Consider the following 15521-nt stretch of genomic DNA (forward strand, 5'->3'; position numbering starts at 1 on the left):
CATGTGGGTTTCTAGGAAGACTGAAGTGGGCAGTAAGCTGTCGGGACACCAAACTTCAACCAGAGCAGCCCCACTTTTCCCTAACAATGGAAAATCCTTTGATAAGTTATGTCGCACAGAGAAGACAGGATGTTATTTAGCCATCAAAAAGTACATTTCACAAGAACATTCATTGATATAAGAAAACGTTCATGATGGTAAATGCTATATACAGCATTATACAAATTCTTATATATTCTTATGTATACACAAATTCTTAAAGTATGTAATTGATCTAAGAATCAACATTGTCTAGAGGTGCCTGAGTGGCTCCATTGCTTAAGTGTCTGACTTGATTTCAGCTCAGGTCGTGATCTCAGGGTTGTGAGATGGAGCCCCGGGTCAGGCCCTGTGCTGAGCACGGAGCCTGCTTAGGATTCTCTTCCTCTCTCTTTCTCTGCTCCTCTCTCCAACCCCTCTCTTAAAAAAAAATTGTCTAGAGGAATCACACCCCAGTGTAAATCACAGTTATGTAAGAATGACAGACAGATTTATGGGTGCCTTTTAAATTTTCCCCGATTAATAATCGATTTTAAACGTTTATATAATCTTTCCTCTTAAACTGTTTCAAAATGTTTCTTTTTAAAAAAGTATCCCTTTTCTTTAAAAATATAGTTCCCCAAAGCCTTTGCTATGCATCTTTCCCTTTCTAAAGCCCAGAAAGTGATTGATCAAAACTTACTCACCTTTGCTGGAGACTTCCCAGACTAACATCTGGTGGTTGCAAGCAGGGATAGAAACAAGATAGGCTGCTTGCCCCAGAGGTTTCAAAGACAATGAAATCAAAATCAAGGGGAAGGGGGTGGGGGCGGGGAGGGAGGCAAGCAGAGCAAACAAGCAATATCCCTTCAGGGAAGATGCATGTGCCAGTGTCTCAGTGTTGATCATCACTGCAATAATTCTCAAGTTACCTGCCTTAAAAAGTCCTTCAAGGTTAATCTTAGCAAATTGTCAACAACTTGTAAGAGGAAAAAAAAACAAAACAAACAAACAAAAAAACAGAAACAAAAATCTAAGGAAAGAGAACATGCATTTTGTCAACACTGAAAGCTGGCCAGAAGTACTTAGCTTTTCCCGGAACATCAGAGATTTCCTTGTAGACAAGACATTTCTACTAAATCTTTAATACTCACCAGGTGCTTTGCCTTGGCTCGTTCTTCTTCACTTGATATCCTTTCTCGAAGAATAGCTCTGGTTAACTGCTCATTGGCAAAAGCCCTCTCTCGATCCAGTTCTTTGCTTTGCTTAAGTCTGAAAAGACAAGAAAGAACTAACTTAGGAAAAACTATTTTACTGGTTATTAGTTAACAAAATACTTTAATAGCGAAGCAGCCAAAAATCACTCTGGCCTATAATTTATTAAAAGCACGTATATTTTCTGGGGCGCCTGAGTGGCTCAGTTAATAAGCATCTGACTTCGTCTCAGATCATGATCTCATGGTTTGTGGGTTCGAGCCCCACATCGGGTTCTGTGCTGACAACTCAGAGCCCGGAGCCTGCTTCGGATTCTAGGTCTCCATCTCTCTCTGCCCCTCCCTCACTCACTCACTCACTCTCTCTCTCTCTCTCTGTCTCTCAAAAATAAATATTAAAAAAAAAAAAAGTGCATATATTTTCTATTAAGCCCCCATGCAGCCCCTACCCAAACATTTAAAATAGCAGAATTCAAATCCCGGAAAAAGTTAATTGATAGGACTATTAAACTAGTTTTACAAAGTTCTTCCTATGTAAAACTGAAATATGCCCACCTAAAAATTCCATCCCTGGTGCCTGCCTCCTTGGTCCTCTGGAATATAAGCAGTAAGTCTAATTAACAGGCCATCTACAAGACAAATATTTGAAAGTAACCATCATCTTCCCCTCAAAACTGACTCATTCAACTGTTTGTTGAATACACACCAGCCATGGAAAGAAGCACGATGACACAGTGCTGAACAAGAAGGATGGGTCCCTGTCCTCATGGATCTTACATTACAGCAGGGAACTAAAAACATAATTAAGATGTCTTCCCTCCAGATGAATTACTCCCATTTTCCAAGGATCCTCATATGCAAAAATGGCAAGACCTTTCAACAGCAGAGGTCCTCACTTCTGGAAGGACTCCAATTTGTCCCTTAGCTCCAAACTAAATGTAACACTATGGACACAAAATAAGAAATAAGTCTAGCAAAATAAGAAAGCAGAACTTCACCCTCTAAGATCTGTACAGAATACTGATTGTGTTAATGAAGCATCCGACAACACTGGGTTTATCAGTAACCTCATCACACAATTACATCATAGTCAGTTACCATCCACTAAAACCCCTCATTGTGCATGAAAAAGATAAATTACTTTGGTACCTATTTCCACCATAATGCCTGGCACATAAAGGTATTCAGTAATCAGTGAATGAGAAGATATTTCAGTCCAATCTCATGAACAAAGACTTTCTGATTGCCTTTTCTTCTTTGAGAGAATAACCCCTGTATACCATCATATCCCTAAAGGTACAAGCACTGCTTTAAAAAGAAAAGGTAAAATTGTTATGTTGGTATAAGTGAAATTCTGAATGAAATCTACTTTGTAAGTGGGAATGATGAGCACCAAATTGAATTCAATACTACTCTATCAAATTTAGTCTTAAAATGATTTTTGAAAAGAACTAAAGAAAATAAAAATCTTGGCTACTATTTTTAAACTCCCACATCATCCAGATACTCTGAAATTCTCAGAAATCAATTATAACCAAACTTGATTATAATCAATTATAATTAAAAATATAATTAGAAATTACCTTGTAAAATATATTCCAAAAAATTAAACCTGTGCGTTTTTAGGTCTTGAATAAAGACGAATAACAGAAACACATTAAAACCTACACTTTGAAAATCTCTAATGCAAAAGTAACCTCTAGAAACTTTTCCTTAAGGGATGCCTGGGTGGCTCAGTCGGTTAAGCATCCAAGTTTGGCTCAGGTCATGATCTCACAATTTGTGCGTTCAAGCCTCACCTCGGGCTCTGAGCTGAAAGCTTGGAGCCTGGAGCCTGCTTCGGATTCTGTGTCTCCCTCTCTCTCTGCCCCTTCCCCCACTTGTGCTCTCTCTCTCTCACTTAAAAAATAAATAAATAAACATTAAAAAAAAAAAAAATTAGGAACTTCTCCTGAAACAGTAAGTACAATTACACTGACACAAATCAAATTTCTCCATACTATTTCACAGTGAGTTCAGCAACATCAATGATACCAATACAGTAACTCAGTGGACCTGCATAATCGAAAAAGAACACCAATAATGCGAAGTCTTGTCACTTCCAAGCAGCAGTTCCAAAAGTATCCATAAATGAGCAGCTGTGGCAGCATCCATGGGAAACTGTGAGAAATGCAAATACTTGGACACCACTCACATCTACTGAATTAGAAAGTCTGGGGGTAGTGTCTCCAAACTGCCTTTTAATAAGCCCTCCAGGTGATTCTAATGCTTACTAAACCAAGAGCCACAGCCCTCAACTAGCAAAATACACTTCTACTCATATAAATCCTGGAGGCCCTATAAAAGGAGAAGAACATCAAAAATGAAGTGGTCCTCATCAAGCTAGTGTGCCGGTCACTGCTGAGGTTACCGTGTAAGGTAACAAGATGGTGCAGTTAAATAGAGCATTTTACTGGCATGGCACCTGCATGTAAAAGATATTACCTATGTTACAAGTCAGGTGGAAACTAAAAATAATAAAAATCACCATCATGTATAGATCACCTACTATATGCCGAGCACTGTGCTAGGGACTTTACGTACATATATACAACTATTATAAAAATTACATTATTAGTTCATTAACATAAAATGAATCCTGTACAACTAGATTTTCTATCTTCTACCACATGTGGTATATATCATATTTTAAAGTAGTATTTATTTAATAATAACTGCCTACTTTTTAAAATTTAGTTTACTCACATATACCAATTTTAACTACAAATGTAGTTAAAAGGGGCTCAAGCTTAAAAGTTTTGACAAAGTAATGAAAAAGAAGCAAACTACTATGTTTGGGGTGCCCAGGTGGCTCAGTCAGTTAAGTGTCCAACTCTTGATTTTGGCTCATGAATCTCATGGTTCATGGGATCGAGTCCCACATTGGGCTCTGAGCTGACAGCACAGAACCTACTTGGGATTCTCCTTCTCCTGTCTCTCCCCCCACTCACTCTCTCTCTCAAAATAAACTTTAAAAAACAAAAAAGCAAAAACATATACACAGCTTCAATGTTATAATAAAAATAAAGGTTATCAGTTTGTAATATTTGGTACAGAAGCACAGACTCTGGAGTTGGGAGTCCTGGGTCCAGAAAAAGGCTCTAGCACTTACTAGCTGAGTCAATGCTTGAGCCAACCTCCCTGGGTCTTGTTATTCTCATGAGTAAAATGAACTGGTGTAATACTTACCTTAAAGGGTTCTACATACACAAAGCACTTAGCATGATGCCTGTAATACAATAAGCACTCACCACTATTAGGGTAAGTAGCAGTATTAGTAACAGTACTCACTATGGGGTCAGGAACACAGAGAAAGCAACAGTATTCTGAAAAGAAGAAGAAAATCTCCAAGTTCGCTAAATATACCATGACTATACATAGCTTGGTCTTCTCCATCTTTGTTTCCAAGTTTTCACCAATAAGAAGTTCTGCTTTATTGTTACGACCTTCAAGAACTTCCAAAATTGAAAACGACAATGCCGTTGCAGCCCTATCCCTTCACCTTCTCCTTTGTTTCTTCCCCACTTGCCTATAAGTTCTGTAAGGGCAAGAAGGTGGTCTGTTTTTGTTCACTGCTACATTCCCGGTGCTTTTACCAGTGCCTGCCACAGAGTAAGTGCTCAACAAATACTTGTTGAATGTATGCATGCAAGAATGAATGAGTAGCATGTTTCCAACCACAGACAAAGAAAGAAAGAAAGAAAGAAAGAAAGAAAGAAAGAAAGAAAGAAAGAAAGAAAGAAAGAAGGAAGGAAGGAAGGAAGGAAGGAAGGAAGGAAGGAAAAAGAAAGAAAGAAAGAAAGAAAGAAAGAAAGAAAGAAAGAAAGAAAGAAAGAAAGAAAGAAAGAAAGAAAGAAAAAGAAAGAAAAAGAAATGGGGGGAGGGAGGGATGGAGGGAAACCAGCTGCAGAACATAGAAGACTGAGGGATTTACAAAACAACTGGTGAGACCAGCTGAACCCCACAAGGGCCAAGCCACCGGGTTGCAAGTGTCACAAGTGTGATATAATCCCAGACTACATGAAATACCCTAAAACAGAAGGACGTTACAATACTTTTATTGTAGATGGAAATTCTATACTCCACAATACTTCAGAGCCTCTGGAATATCAGCACCTAATTGTGCTGGACCCTTGGCTGCAGAGAGACTAGATGGGCACAAAGTGACTAAAAAGAAAATTATTTCCCCTTCTTAATAAATTCTTAGCCACTTTTATTCACCATTACAAATAGACCTGCATCTTCAGAAAGTCTGGCGGTAGGGCCAGAACAAATTCTCATTACCTGTCAGCAACTAATCTATCTGTACAATCTAATAAACCTGTTTGCTCAGCTTTAAAATGTGAAGGTTGAACTGTACCATCTTAAGGCCACTTGCAGGTACAAGTTTTACAAACATCATACATTAAATACATTATTCCTCATCCTGTACAAACTCTTAAGAAAGGTGGTGGTAGGGGACAAATGAAACTAAGTATCATTTCCAAATTTTCACTCAGTGGGCACTTCTACTTCTTGTGTCATCCTTAGACTTTCCCACTACTTAATAAAAACCATGTACTAGCGGCGCCTGGGTGGTTCAGTCCAATTCGATTGCAGTTCAGGTCATGGTCTCATGGTTCATGGGTTCAGGCCCTACGTCAGGCTCAGAGCTAACAGCTCGGAGCCTGCTTGGGATTTTCTTTGTCTCTGTCTCTACCCCCCCCCCTCCCCATCCTCCTCCCCTGTTTGCATGGGTTCTCTCTTCCTCTCTCTCAAAATTAAAAAAGAAAGAAAGAAAGAAAGAAAGAAAGAAAGAAAGAAAGAAAGAAAGAAAGAAAGAAAGAAAGAAAGAAAGAAAGAAAGAAAGAAAGAAAAAGAAAAGAAAAAATGGGATTCACAAATTCATTCGATACATAATTACTGAGTATCAGACACTACTGTGATTACTGAGAACAAAATGGTGAGCACAAGAGACACACAGTCCTTACCCTCATGAAGCTTAAACTCTGATGGTTTTTGTTTTTTTTTTTTAAGTGAGGTTGCTATGAAACTATATGGATAGGAGCCAAAACGTGAATTGAAATCTAAAGGATATTAACTGAGGAACCTCGGGAAGGAGAATGAGTTTTAGAGGAAACATGTGAGAAAGGATTTTCTTTAGAGCTCTGTGACTGCTGTCTCAGACACCAATGGCTGGCATATTTAGGGTCACTGAGGGAATGCTTTTAAAACATACAGACACACACAAACACACACACAATTGTCAATAAAAATTAGTGCAAGGCTTGAAAGGGGATTTCAAATGAATGGCCTTTGCAATTTTAGAAAAGGATTTTAGAAAATTTTACAAGTTTTCCTTACTGACATATTATTTTGGAGGGCAGATTTCAGATAGATGGTGTCACTAAATGAGGTTTCCTTTTTACTTCGGAAGTGAAAGCAACAGATTAAAAATTTCTATATTGTAATCTTCCTAATTTCCCCAAATCTCTCCTCCACGAAATTCATTTATAGCAACACTTTCTTCTAATTAAGTTTCCTCTTTCACTGATTCATTTAAAACATTTTACAACTGCTTTGCAAAGAAAAACTGCCTGTATTCTCAGAAGCTCCCAATTCTTTTCTGAGCTTCCTCTCGGGGGCCCTTGCTTTTATTATTCCACCAAGCTACTCTGTTCAATGGCCGTCTATGAAAGGTAGACGGTTGTATGATCGTCTGATTTTCCTCGTATTTTGCGCCAAGTGAGATGAACCTGTTTTCTGGACCTCACTGAATGCTACCGGCCCAATGGTGGAGTTGCACACCAGAAGCCAGGTCGTTCGGTAAACACTCCACTAGGGAAACAAGAGTGAAGTACTCATTGACAACAGAAGGCAGCACTTTACTTTTAAGGTCCCTCTTAGGTGAAAAGAGGGTATGAGATAAAACAGGTCTTGCATTATTAACTTGGGTTTCCAAAGCTTTAAGAGTTATCTCAATGGGGCGCCTGGGTTAAGCGTCCGACTTCAGCCAGGTCACGATCTCGCGGTCCGTGAGTTCGAGCCCCGCGTCAGGCTCTGGGCTGATGGCTCAGAGCCTGGAGCCTGTTTCCTATTCTGTGTCTCCCTCTCTCTCTGCCCCTCCCCCGTTCATGCTCTGTCTCTCTCTGTCCCAAAAATAAATAAATAAACGTTGGAAAAAAAAAAAAAAAAAAAAGAATTATCTCAAGATAAAACTAGCCAATGGGGCGCCTGGGTGGCGCAGTCGGTTAAGCGTCCGACTTCAGCCAGGTCACGATCTCGCGGTCTGTGAGTTCGAGCCCCGCGTCAGGCTCTGGGCTGATGGCTCAGAGCCTGGAGCCTGTTTCCGAGTTTGTGTCTCCCTCTCTCTCTGCCCCTCCCCCGTTCATGCTCTGTCTCTCTCTCTGTCCCAAAAATAAATAAACGTTGAAAAAAAAAATTTTTTTTTAAAAAAAAAAGATAAAACTAGCCAAACCAAATATTTTGGAGAATACATTCCCTTTTTATTTACTGGCATTCCCCACTTACTATTTCAGATCTCCTGGTCTAATATTTTTCTACATTAAGCCCCTGATTTAAGTTTCATTTAAATCTCCTTCTTTTAAATACATACCTCTCCTCATTTAAATTCTCTAGAGTTTTAAGCAAAGAAGTAGGAGTTTAGTGTAAACTTTTCTTATTTGCATTAAGTAATTGGATAGCTTGCCTAAGCTTAATGAAACAAATACCAGTCAGCTCTGCCCTTATACCTCAAGCCCTAGCAACTTCGTTCTTTTTCTCAGTATATTCTCCATCAGGTGAGAGACTTAAGTACACCAGCAAAATGAATTTCTAAAAACCAGCCAAATCTCCTATAATGAGTATTATATTTTTCCTTTTAAGTGGAAAAAAAATAAACTACTCATATATTCAGCTTTCATAGCTATCTATAATCTAGTCCTACCTATTTCAGTTTCTATGTAAAAACCAGCCTTTATTATTTTATTCCAAAGAACCTAAAGATTTCAAGAAAGTGGGAAGGACATTTTAAAGATAGCTTTGGCTACCCATTTTTTGTACAGTAAACCTCATTATCCTCCATGAAGGAGGCACTGTCATCCCCCTTCTTTACATGAGAAAGACGGAGGTGTGGAAAAGCACATGGGAGGGAGACAGAGAACAACCTGAATGGATTTCCAAAGCTATGCTCTTAAATGTCCTAAAGAGTCAACCCCTCTGCCAGAATTCATTTCTATTGCATCACTCACTTTGTGGTCATACACGGACAGTTTTTAAATCTGATATTATTCATAATTATTTTTTAAAACCTCATTTTTTATTTGTTTTCACTACATCAAGTCAGATTTTGCCAAAGTCAAAATTATTACCAGCCTTTTCCCAAAGTGGTGTGGCTTTCAGTGGCCCTATATGTTTCTCTGAACCTGCACACTGCTCATGTGGCCATTCACGACACTTAGATTTATCTTCATCTGGGTTGACACGTAAGTAATTCTATACAATTCTAGCTCAGAAAATTACTTTATAATTTAATGTATAAGGCCATTATATTATTGAGGAACAATAACAAGAACCTCAGATAATGGGCAACAATAAACGGGAAATGAAGATTGTTAGAGACACAGTAACTTGATGAAATGATTGATCTACAACTGAACTGTGACCATTATACACAGACAATATCTGCAAAGTATTGCAACGCACTTGACTCAGACTGTTTCAAACACTGCAAGAGAAAAATGAGCGACTACAACCTCAAAGGTCATTTCTAATGCTAATGATGAATTTTATTTTAATGCATCATACTTTGTCAGAACATGCTGAACCAGCATTCAAAATACTGTTTACTATTCATTTTTTAAACAGAAAAGCTGAGCTGGTAATTCAACGAACTGATTATTAGACTATTAAAAATAATGATGGAACAAGTATACAACTTTTTATTAGTGAGACTTTATAAAAGTACAGAGCAAGCTTAATACTTCTCTGCTCAAATTACTTCAAATACTGGAAGAGATATCTGTGCACTGAGGTTCCAAAATACACGCATGAAGGTAAACGCACATTAATATACCATGTTATAGTGTTATATAATAGCTATGTGTCCTATGTGACATTTATATATACCTATATGTAATATACAGATGTGCAACAGATAAAGAGTTAGCATTGAATAATGCTGACTTCTGTGCCAGGCACAGGTCTAGGCACTTGTCAGGCATAACTCACAACAAACCTTATGGAATCGATTATTGTATCTTGAATGAGGAAGCAGAGACAGAGAGAAGTTATGTAACACCAAAGCTTATGTAAGTTAAATAGTGCCTAGCTCTTGGCAGGTATTCAACAAATATTTTTGAAAGAATGAATACAGATTATAAGCATAGTTTAGTATTACAGAACATAGGTATTCTTTATATAATGGTGATTTAGCAATAAATGGCACCGTCTTGGAAAGCTGAATGACCGCAATCTCACAAATCATATAGTAAATTAGTATTATTTAACCAGCATTATGACCTGGCTCTGAATATAACTGAGAGGACATTCATTTTTGTCATCTATGTTTCTACATAAATATCATTTAAAATGCCATTCAGAATTTAACAATCAAGGTCTCCTTCCTTTGCAGAAGAACATTTTTTTTAAGTGATTTTAGTATACAGTCAAATTTACTTGTAGTCTGGACATTTTCCTGCATAACTTCAAAATGATGCTGGAGGTGAAACTCAGCCCATAACTGGAAACCCACAACTTTTACTGGGGATTACCTGTAGCCACAATCCTAACGGGTTTTCATCCCTGCCCCCCCCCAATGACTGCCTCCCATCACACATCATATATTATTTTGTACCTAGAGTCCCTATTTCAGTTCTTACTTGGGAACAAGTTCTACCTGTGTGGCTTTCTGATACCATTTTCTTACCAAATGCATTCTCCTACTGCACAGAAAAATACACTTACACTTGAAAAGAATTCTGATTTTATTCCCAATGTCACCATATCCATGGCTCATAAATGTCTCTGTCCCTTGGAAATTCACAATTAAACTCCCTGGGAGGAACTTACACAACACCCTGAGGCACCCCTGTCTTCCCTCTCCCAGAAAGACCTATGGCCACTTCTTTATGGGCTTAGGCTGAATATTTAGAGACATCTTACACCAAAATCAACTATTTATTTTAAAGGTTACATCACTTGTCACAATATTCAAAATACAAATGAACAGTGGTAAGAGTAAGGAGGTAGAGACACCATTAAATTGTGGCTTATCAGTAGGGCTTGAAAACCAACTGTTTCATAGAAGTAGGAGGAAGAAATCACCTTGCGTGACCTGTTCCTTGTCTAGAAAGTATCTACACCCCTCCCCTTGCTAGCACTGTTTTTGTGGGTGCTGCAGAGGTTTACGTACTAAGATGCTGGAGGAGGGCAACCACAGAGTCCGCTGGATACAAACGCAGGTATCTCGGGGACAAATCCCTCTCATCAGCCCACATGAGCAGCTTGAGCCAGGGAGAGATGGCAGTGTGAGATGGCTTCCTGCTGAAAACAGAAAACCACAACACTCCTGATTCAGTGACCTAAGATACAGGGGTATCTGTATAAAGAAGTCTCTGAACTATGAAGAAATGACAGCATCTTCGTATCCTCAAGTATACAGAACACACATCAAGCCTTTTACGGTGATTGGCATTTAGATTTCTTCTTCATAAAAGACACACTGTGCCAGGACACATATTTTGAAATTAATGCCCTTGTTAAGGTGGGAAGTCTGGGGAAATTTTGGCCAGATAAGAGTGAGAGAGAAGACATTACCATTCTCCATTCTAAGACTTGCAGAGGAAAATAATCAATACTTCTTTTCTATTTCAAAGAACTTTCAAGCTTGAACCAAACTACAACCTCTCACCCTCCACTGGCATTATGCCTCTGGAACATACAGATGCACACTCCACCTGACTCAATCCATCTCTTTTATGGGAGATGCTTTAATGTTAAAGCTTAGTGGATTCCTCCATCAAGCCCAGGGTAAACATTTTTAAGGAGAGAATGATTACACAAAGTCTTTTATTTTTTTTAATCAAGTAGTCTTTGAATTTCTCATTGTTTTTGATTCATATATTGAGCTGCTAATTTGACTGGTGCATAAAGGTTAATAATAACTTGTTTTTGTAAACTGTGCTTGTTATCGTCACATAATCGTGCTTCTTTATTCTGGTTAGCGGTTACAACCTTGAATTGTACCTTTCTCATATTTCTGTTTGTGTGAGACAACTTTGTCCAACCATTAATTTTTAACCTTAACTTATTAAGGTTAAAACAAATTACTTTGTTTTAAGCATACATCATATAATACATAGCTTCTGGGTAGGTGAATGTGTCTGTGTGTTAACACAATCTGGGTAGGTGAATGTGTCTGTGTGTTAACACAATCTGGCAGCCTTGATCTTTAAATGGGCAATGTGGCCAGCCACAATTATCAACAGTATAACAACTGATACACTTACCTTTATTTCTTCCATTTTATGTTTACTATTATTTTTACCTTGTCATTATCTCCTTTTTTCCCCCTTTCTTGTTTTCCCAGTTATATACTATATATTCTCTTCCCCTCTCAAAAAGATCTACAGTATTTTTGTATGCAATTAGTGGCCATTCCTTTTCCTGTTCAGACACTTTTTCCCCCTACTACAGTTTAAAAACACAACTCCTACTATTTTCTCAACCACTACCCTCTGCAAACTCAGTCAGATGAAATCATTTGAATACAGTGACTTTTCCCCTCAACTCAACTCTTAGCTAAGGGTTCAGTGTTTTCAAATTCATACAATTTGTGGGTTTTCTCTTCAAGGATTCTCCCCAGTTTCAAGCATCTGTGTTAATAGTATCCTTATTAGACGTTTCTATCATTCATGTACACATTATAAAAATGTTCCTCATGGGAACTTCTCCTCTCCACCTTTCCCTATATTGAGATCCCTGTTGTAATTTGAAATTTCGTTAGAATTCTTTTGTTTAAGTATTTTCCTAAAATAGTCTACTGCATCAGATATTTCTCTACAACTATTAGCTTCACATCCCTCTTCTATCTACTTTTGTGATGTTGAGAGCTGGAAGTCTCTACACCACATTTCTGCTCTGCGGTTGGGTCCCTCTTGGGTTCTGCCAATAGAGGGTGCCAGAGGGAGACTGCAAAGCTAGGGGAAGAAAAAGGCACTCTCCTGTTTGCTTGTCTATGCCTTTCAGCATCACTCGGGCCTCACTATTTAATCCAGTTTGCCCACACTTGCAAAATCAACCTCACTGTACCCCAGTCTGGAGACACCAGCCCTGCCTACCAGGGCACTCCTCAAAATCTGAGTCCCAGCAACACTGGCCTCTCCTCTAAGCTCAGAGATAGGATCACCACCACCCAGGGGGCACCTCCTCCTCGGAGGCTGAGCAGCAGTAAGAACCCCTCCTGCAAACTTCCATGTTTAACAACTGCCACCGCTTCCCACCAGGGCTAAGTCTGGGGCACCTTCAAGCTGTGCTGTCTGATACAGTCAATAATAGCCACACAAATGTGGCTGTTACAAACTGAGATGCACTTTCAGTATAAAGTACACATTGGATTTTTAATACTTAGTATGAAAACAAGAATGTGGTATATATCGTTAATAACTTAATATTAAATGTTAAGATGATATTTGGGATATACTGGGGGAAATAAAACACCTTAGAATTATTTTCACCTATTGCTTTGTACTTTTTGGACATGGCTACTAGATAAATTCTAATTAACAGAAATATAATGTGAACCATCTGTGTCTACAGCACTGTCTTAGGGCTCTTTTTTGTTGTGAGTTGTTTTTTCCCTGCCTTTTCAGCTCTTAAATACTTCATTAACAATTCTTCTATTAAATTCTCTCTGTAAAAGCAACTGATGAGTTCTGTCTCCTTAATGGATTCTGGCTGCTAGCTGTTACCGTTAATAAATGCTCGAAACCCTTGCATGCCCATAGGTCCTTTTTTTCACCTGACAGGTAAATGAGAGCTCAACACAGAATTCTGGACTTACAGTTCTTTTTCTCAGGAATCCCGAGAGTTATTCTACCTTCTAGCTTACAGTTTGGCAGAAGAAAAGGCTATGCCAGACTGATTCCATTGCCTTTATAAATTAGTGGTTCTTTCTGTTAGGAAGCTTATCGGATTTTCTCTTTATCCTTAGAGTTGAGAAATGTTAGCGTCTATGAATAGGGGTGCATCTGCTCTCATCAACCCTCCTAAATAGAGAGGCCTTTCAAAGTGCAGACTCCAGGCTGTCTTCAACTCAGTGAAATGTGTTACACCATTTAATTACAACTGTTCCTCGGTCTCTTCCATTTATCCCCATCTACAATTTCGTTTATTTCATCAAATATAACCTGCACGGGTTGTCTTCCCCATCCTTCAATATGTATAAAATCAAGATGCACCTTAAGATCGACGTGTCCCACAATCGAGTGGCAATCGCTGCCAATGCTACAAATGGCAAAAGCACCACTGAAATATTGCAACAGTTCTTGATGGAAGCACCTTTTCTGAGGGCTCCTTTCATTTGTCTGCCTGGCTGCAGAGTCCGGCAAGTGCCCCCTTCTCATCTGCCCGCTCACCAGGGTACAGGCCCAGCTGCAGGGCTACGTTAAGTGGAGGTACCCGTTCAATGGTAGGAGACAAGGCAGTCCCCACCCCTGGGGCCTAGTGGTATATCACCAGCCGAAAAGTTTTCAGCCCCCTGTCAAGGGAACCGGGTGAGAATCTCTCTGTTCCCATCTCCCTCCCAGACCAGTTGACCAGGACATGGAAGCCAAAAGGTTCTCTGAGAAGCATTCAGAGAGACTGGGGACAATCCTGGTGATCCTTGTGCTATGCCAAAGCTAGCCCACTGGCTCACATCTGTCCATCACATGCTCTTCTCACCAGGGACGGCAGGGAATGAGACCGAACTTGAAATGAGAGGTCAGTGGAGACGCTTTCAATGCTATCAAGCCTCCAACTCCTTACAATCTTCTCCACTTCTAAAATTTCTCTTGTATTTTTATTCTTTTTTAACACTAAAGAGTGTTAAACACTCTTTAAACACTAAAAAGTGCTGGATGAAGCAATCTAGGGCACTGGAAATTAAGTCTTCTAGAAAAAAATTCCCTATATCACCTCTTCACTATAAGCTGCATTTTCCTAAAAAGAAAACTTGAGGTAGAACATAGCTCCCCGCACTATAAATACCATGAAGTCGTTACGTATACTTTATACATACATATGTAATACATACATGGTGAAAACCATTAACACCTAAACAATCAAATAAGAGCAATTTCACGTAAGGACAGAATAGCGTGGCCCAGTTTTGCAGCTAAAAATAATCAAGCACAATTGAAGGACAGGTCTTAGGGAATCAAAGAATAGGCAGAATGCCTATCTTGCAGAGCACTGCTTTGATTAAATATTGCACAGCAGTAAGTTCAAGATTAAATTCCATGGCAAGCACCTATTCCATAATCCTGGTGAAACAAACAGTCAATTGACACAAAGGTCAGCCTGAGAGAAGAGTGACATCCTCTTTGGAAAGCTTAAGAGTCTAATGAAGTTGTACATGAAACAGAAAGACAACCACTCCCCCTCGACCAAAGAAGTATATGCTGCAAAGACAAATTTTGTTCTCAAAAAACTATGGAAATTCACTACAACAAAATCCACTATAACAGCCTCTTAAGAATCAGATTTTAGGGGCACCTGGGTGGCTCAGTTAAGCGTCTGACTTTGGCTCAGGTCATGAGCTCACAATTCGTGGGTACGAGCCCCACCTGGAGCTCCGTGTTGACACCTCAGAGCCTGGAGCCTGCTTTGAATTCTATGTCTCCCTCTCTCTTTCTGCCCCTCCCCTGCCTACACTCTTTCTCTCTCTCTCTCTCTCTCTCTCTCTCTCTCTCTCTCACAAAAATAGGTTAACATTAAAATATTTTTAAAAAAGAAAAAGAATCAAATTTTACAGGGCACCTGGATGGCTCAGTTGGTTAAGCGTCCGACTCTTCATTTTGGCTCAGGTCATGATCTCATGGTTCATCAGTCTGAACTCCGCATGGGGGCTCCTCACTGACAGTGCAAAGTCTGCTTGGAATTCTCTCTCTACCCCTCTCTCTACTCCTCCCCTCCCCCAAGCTCACTCATTCTCTCTCCCTCTCTCAGTCTCAAAATAAATAAACTTCAAGCTAAAGTAAAAAACGAATAAAATTTTACATCATTGAGCAC

The 15521-nt window shown here is 39.2% G+C and overlaps 1 protein-coding gene across 2 annotated transcripts in view; it reads right to left on the reverse strand.

Moving 5' to 3' along the window:
• Positions 1-15521, reverse strand: part of CHCHD3 (coiled-coil-helix-coiled-coil-helix domain containing 3) — a 280779-nt gene that overhangs the window by 175551 nt on the left and 89707 nt on the right. For both annotated transcript variants that reach the window (XM_045495678.1, XM_045495677.1), the window contains exon 4: positions 1173-1290. In XM_045495678.1, the coding sequence (XP_045351634.1) occupies positions 1173-1290 (118 nt within the window). The remainder of the gene's footprint in view (positions 1-1172; positions 1291-15521) is intronic.

This window comes from Leopardus geoffroyi, chromosome A2 (assembly GCF_018350155.1).
Source record: "Leopardus geoffroyi isolate Oge1 chromosome A2, O.geoffroyi_Oge1_pat1.0, whole genome shotgun sequence".
Taxonomy (NCBI): Eukaryota; Metazoa; Chordata; class Mammalia; order Carnivora; family Felidae; genus Leopardus; species Leopardus geoffroyi.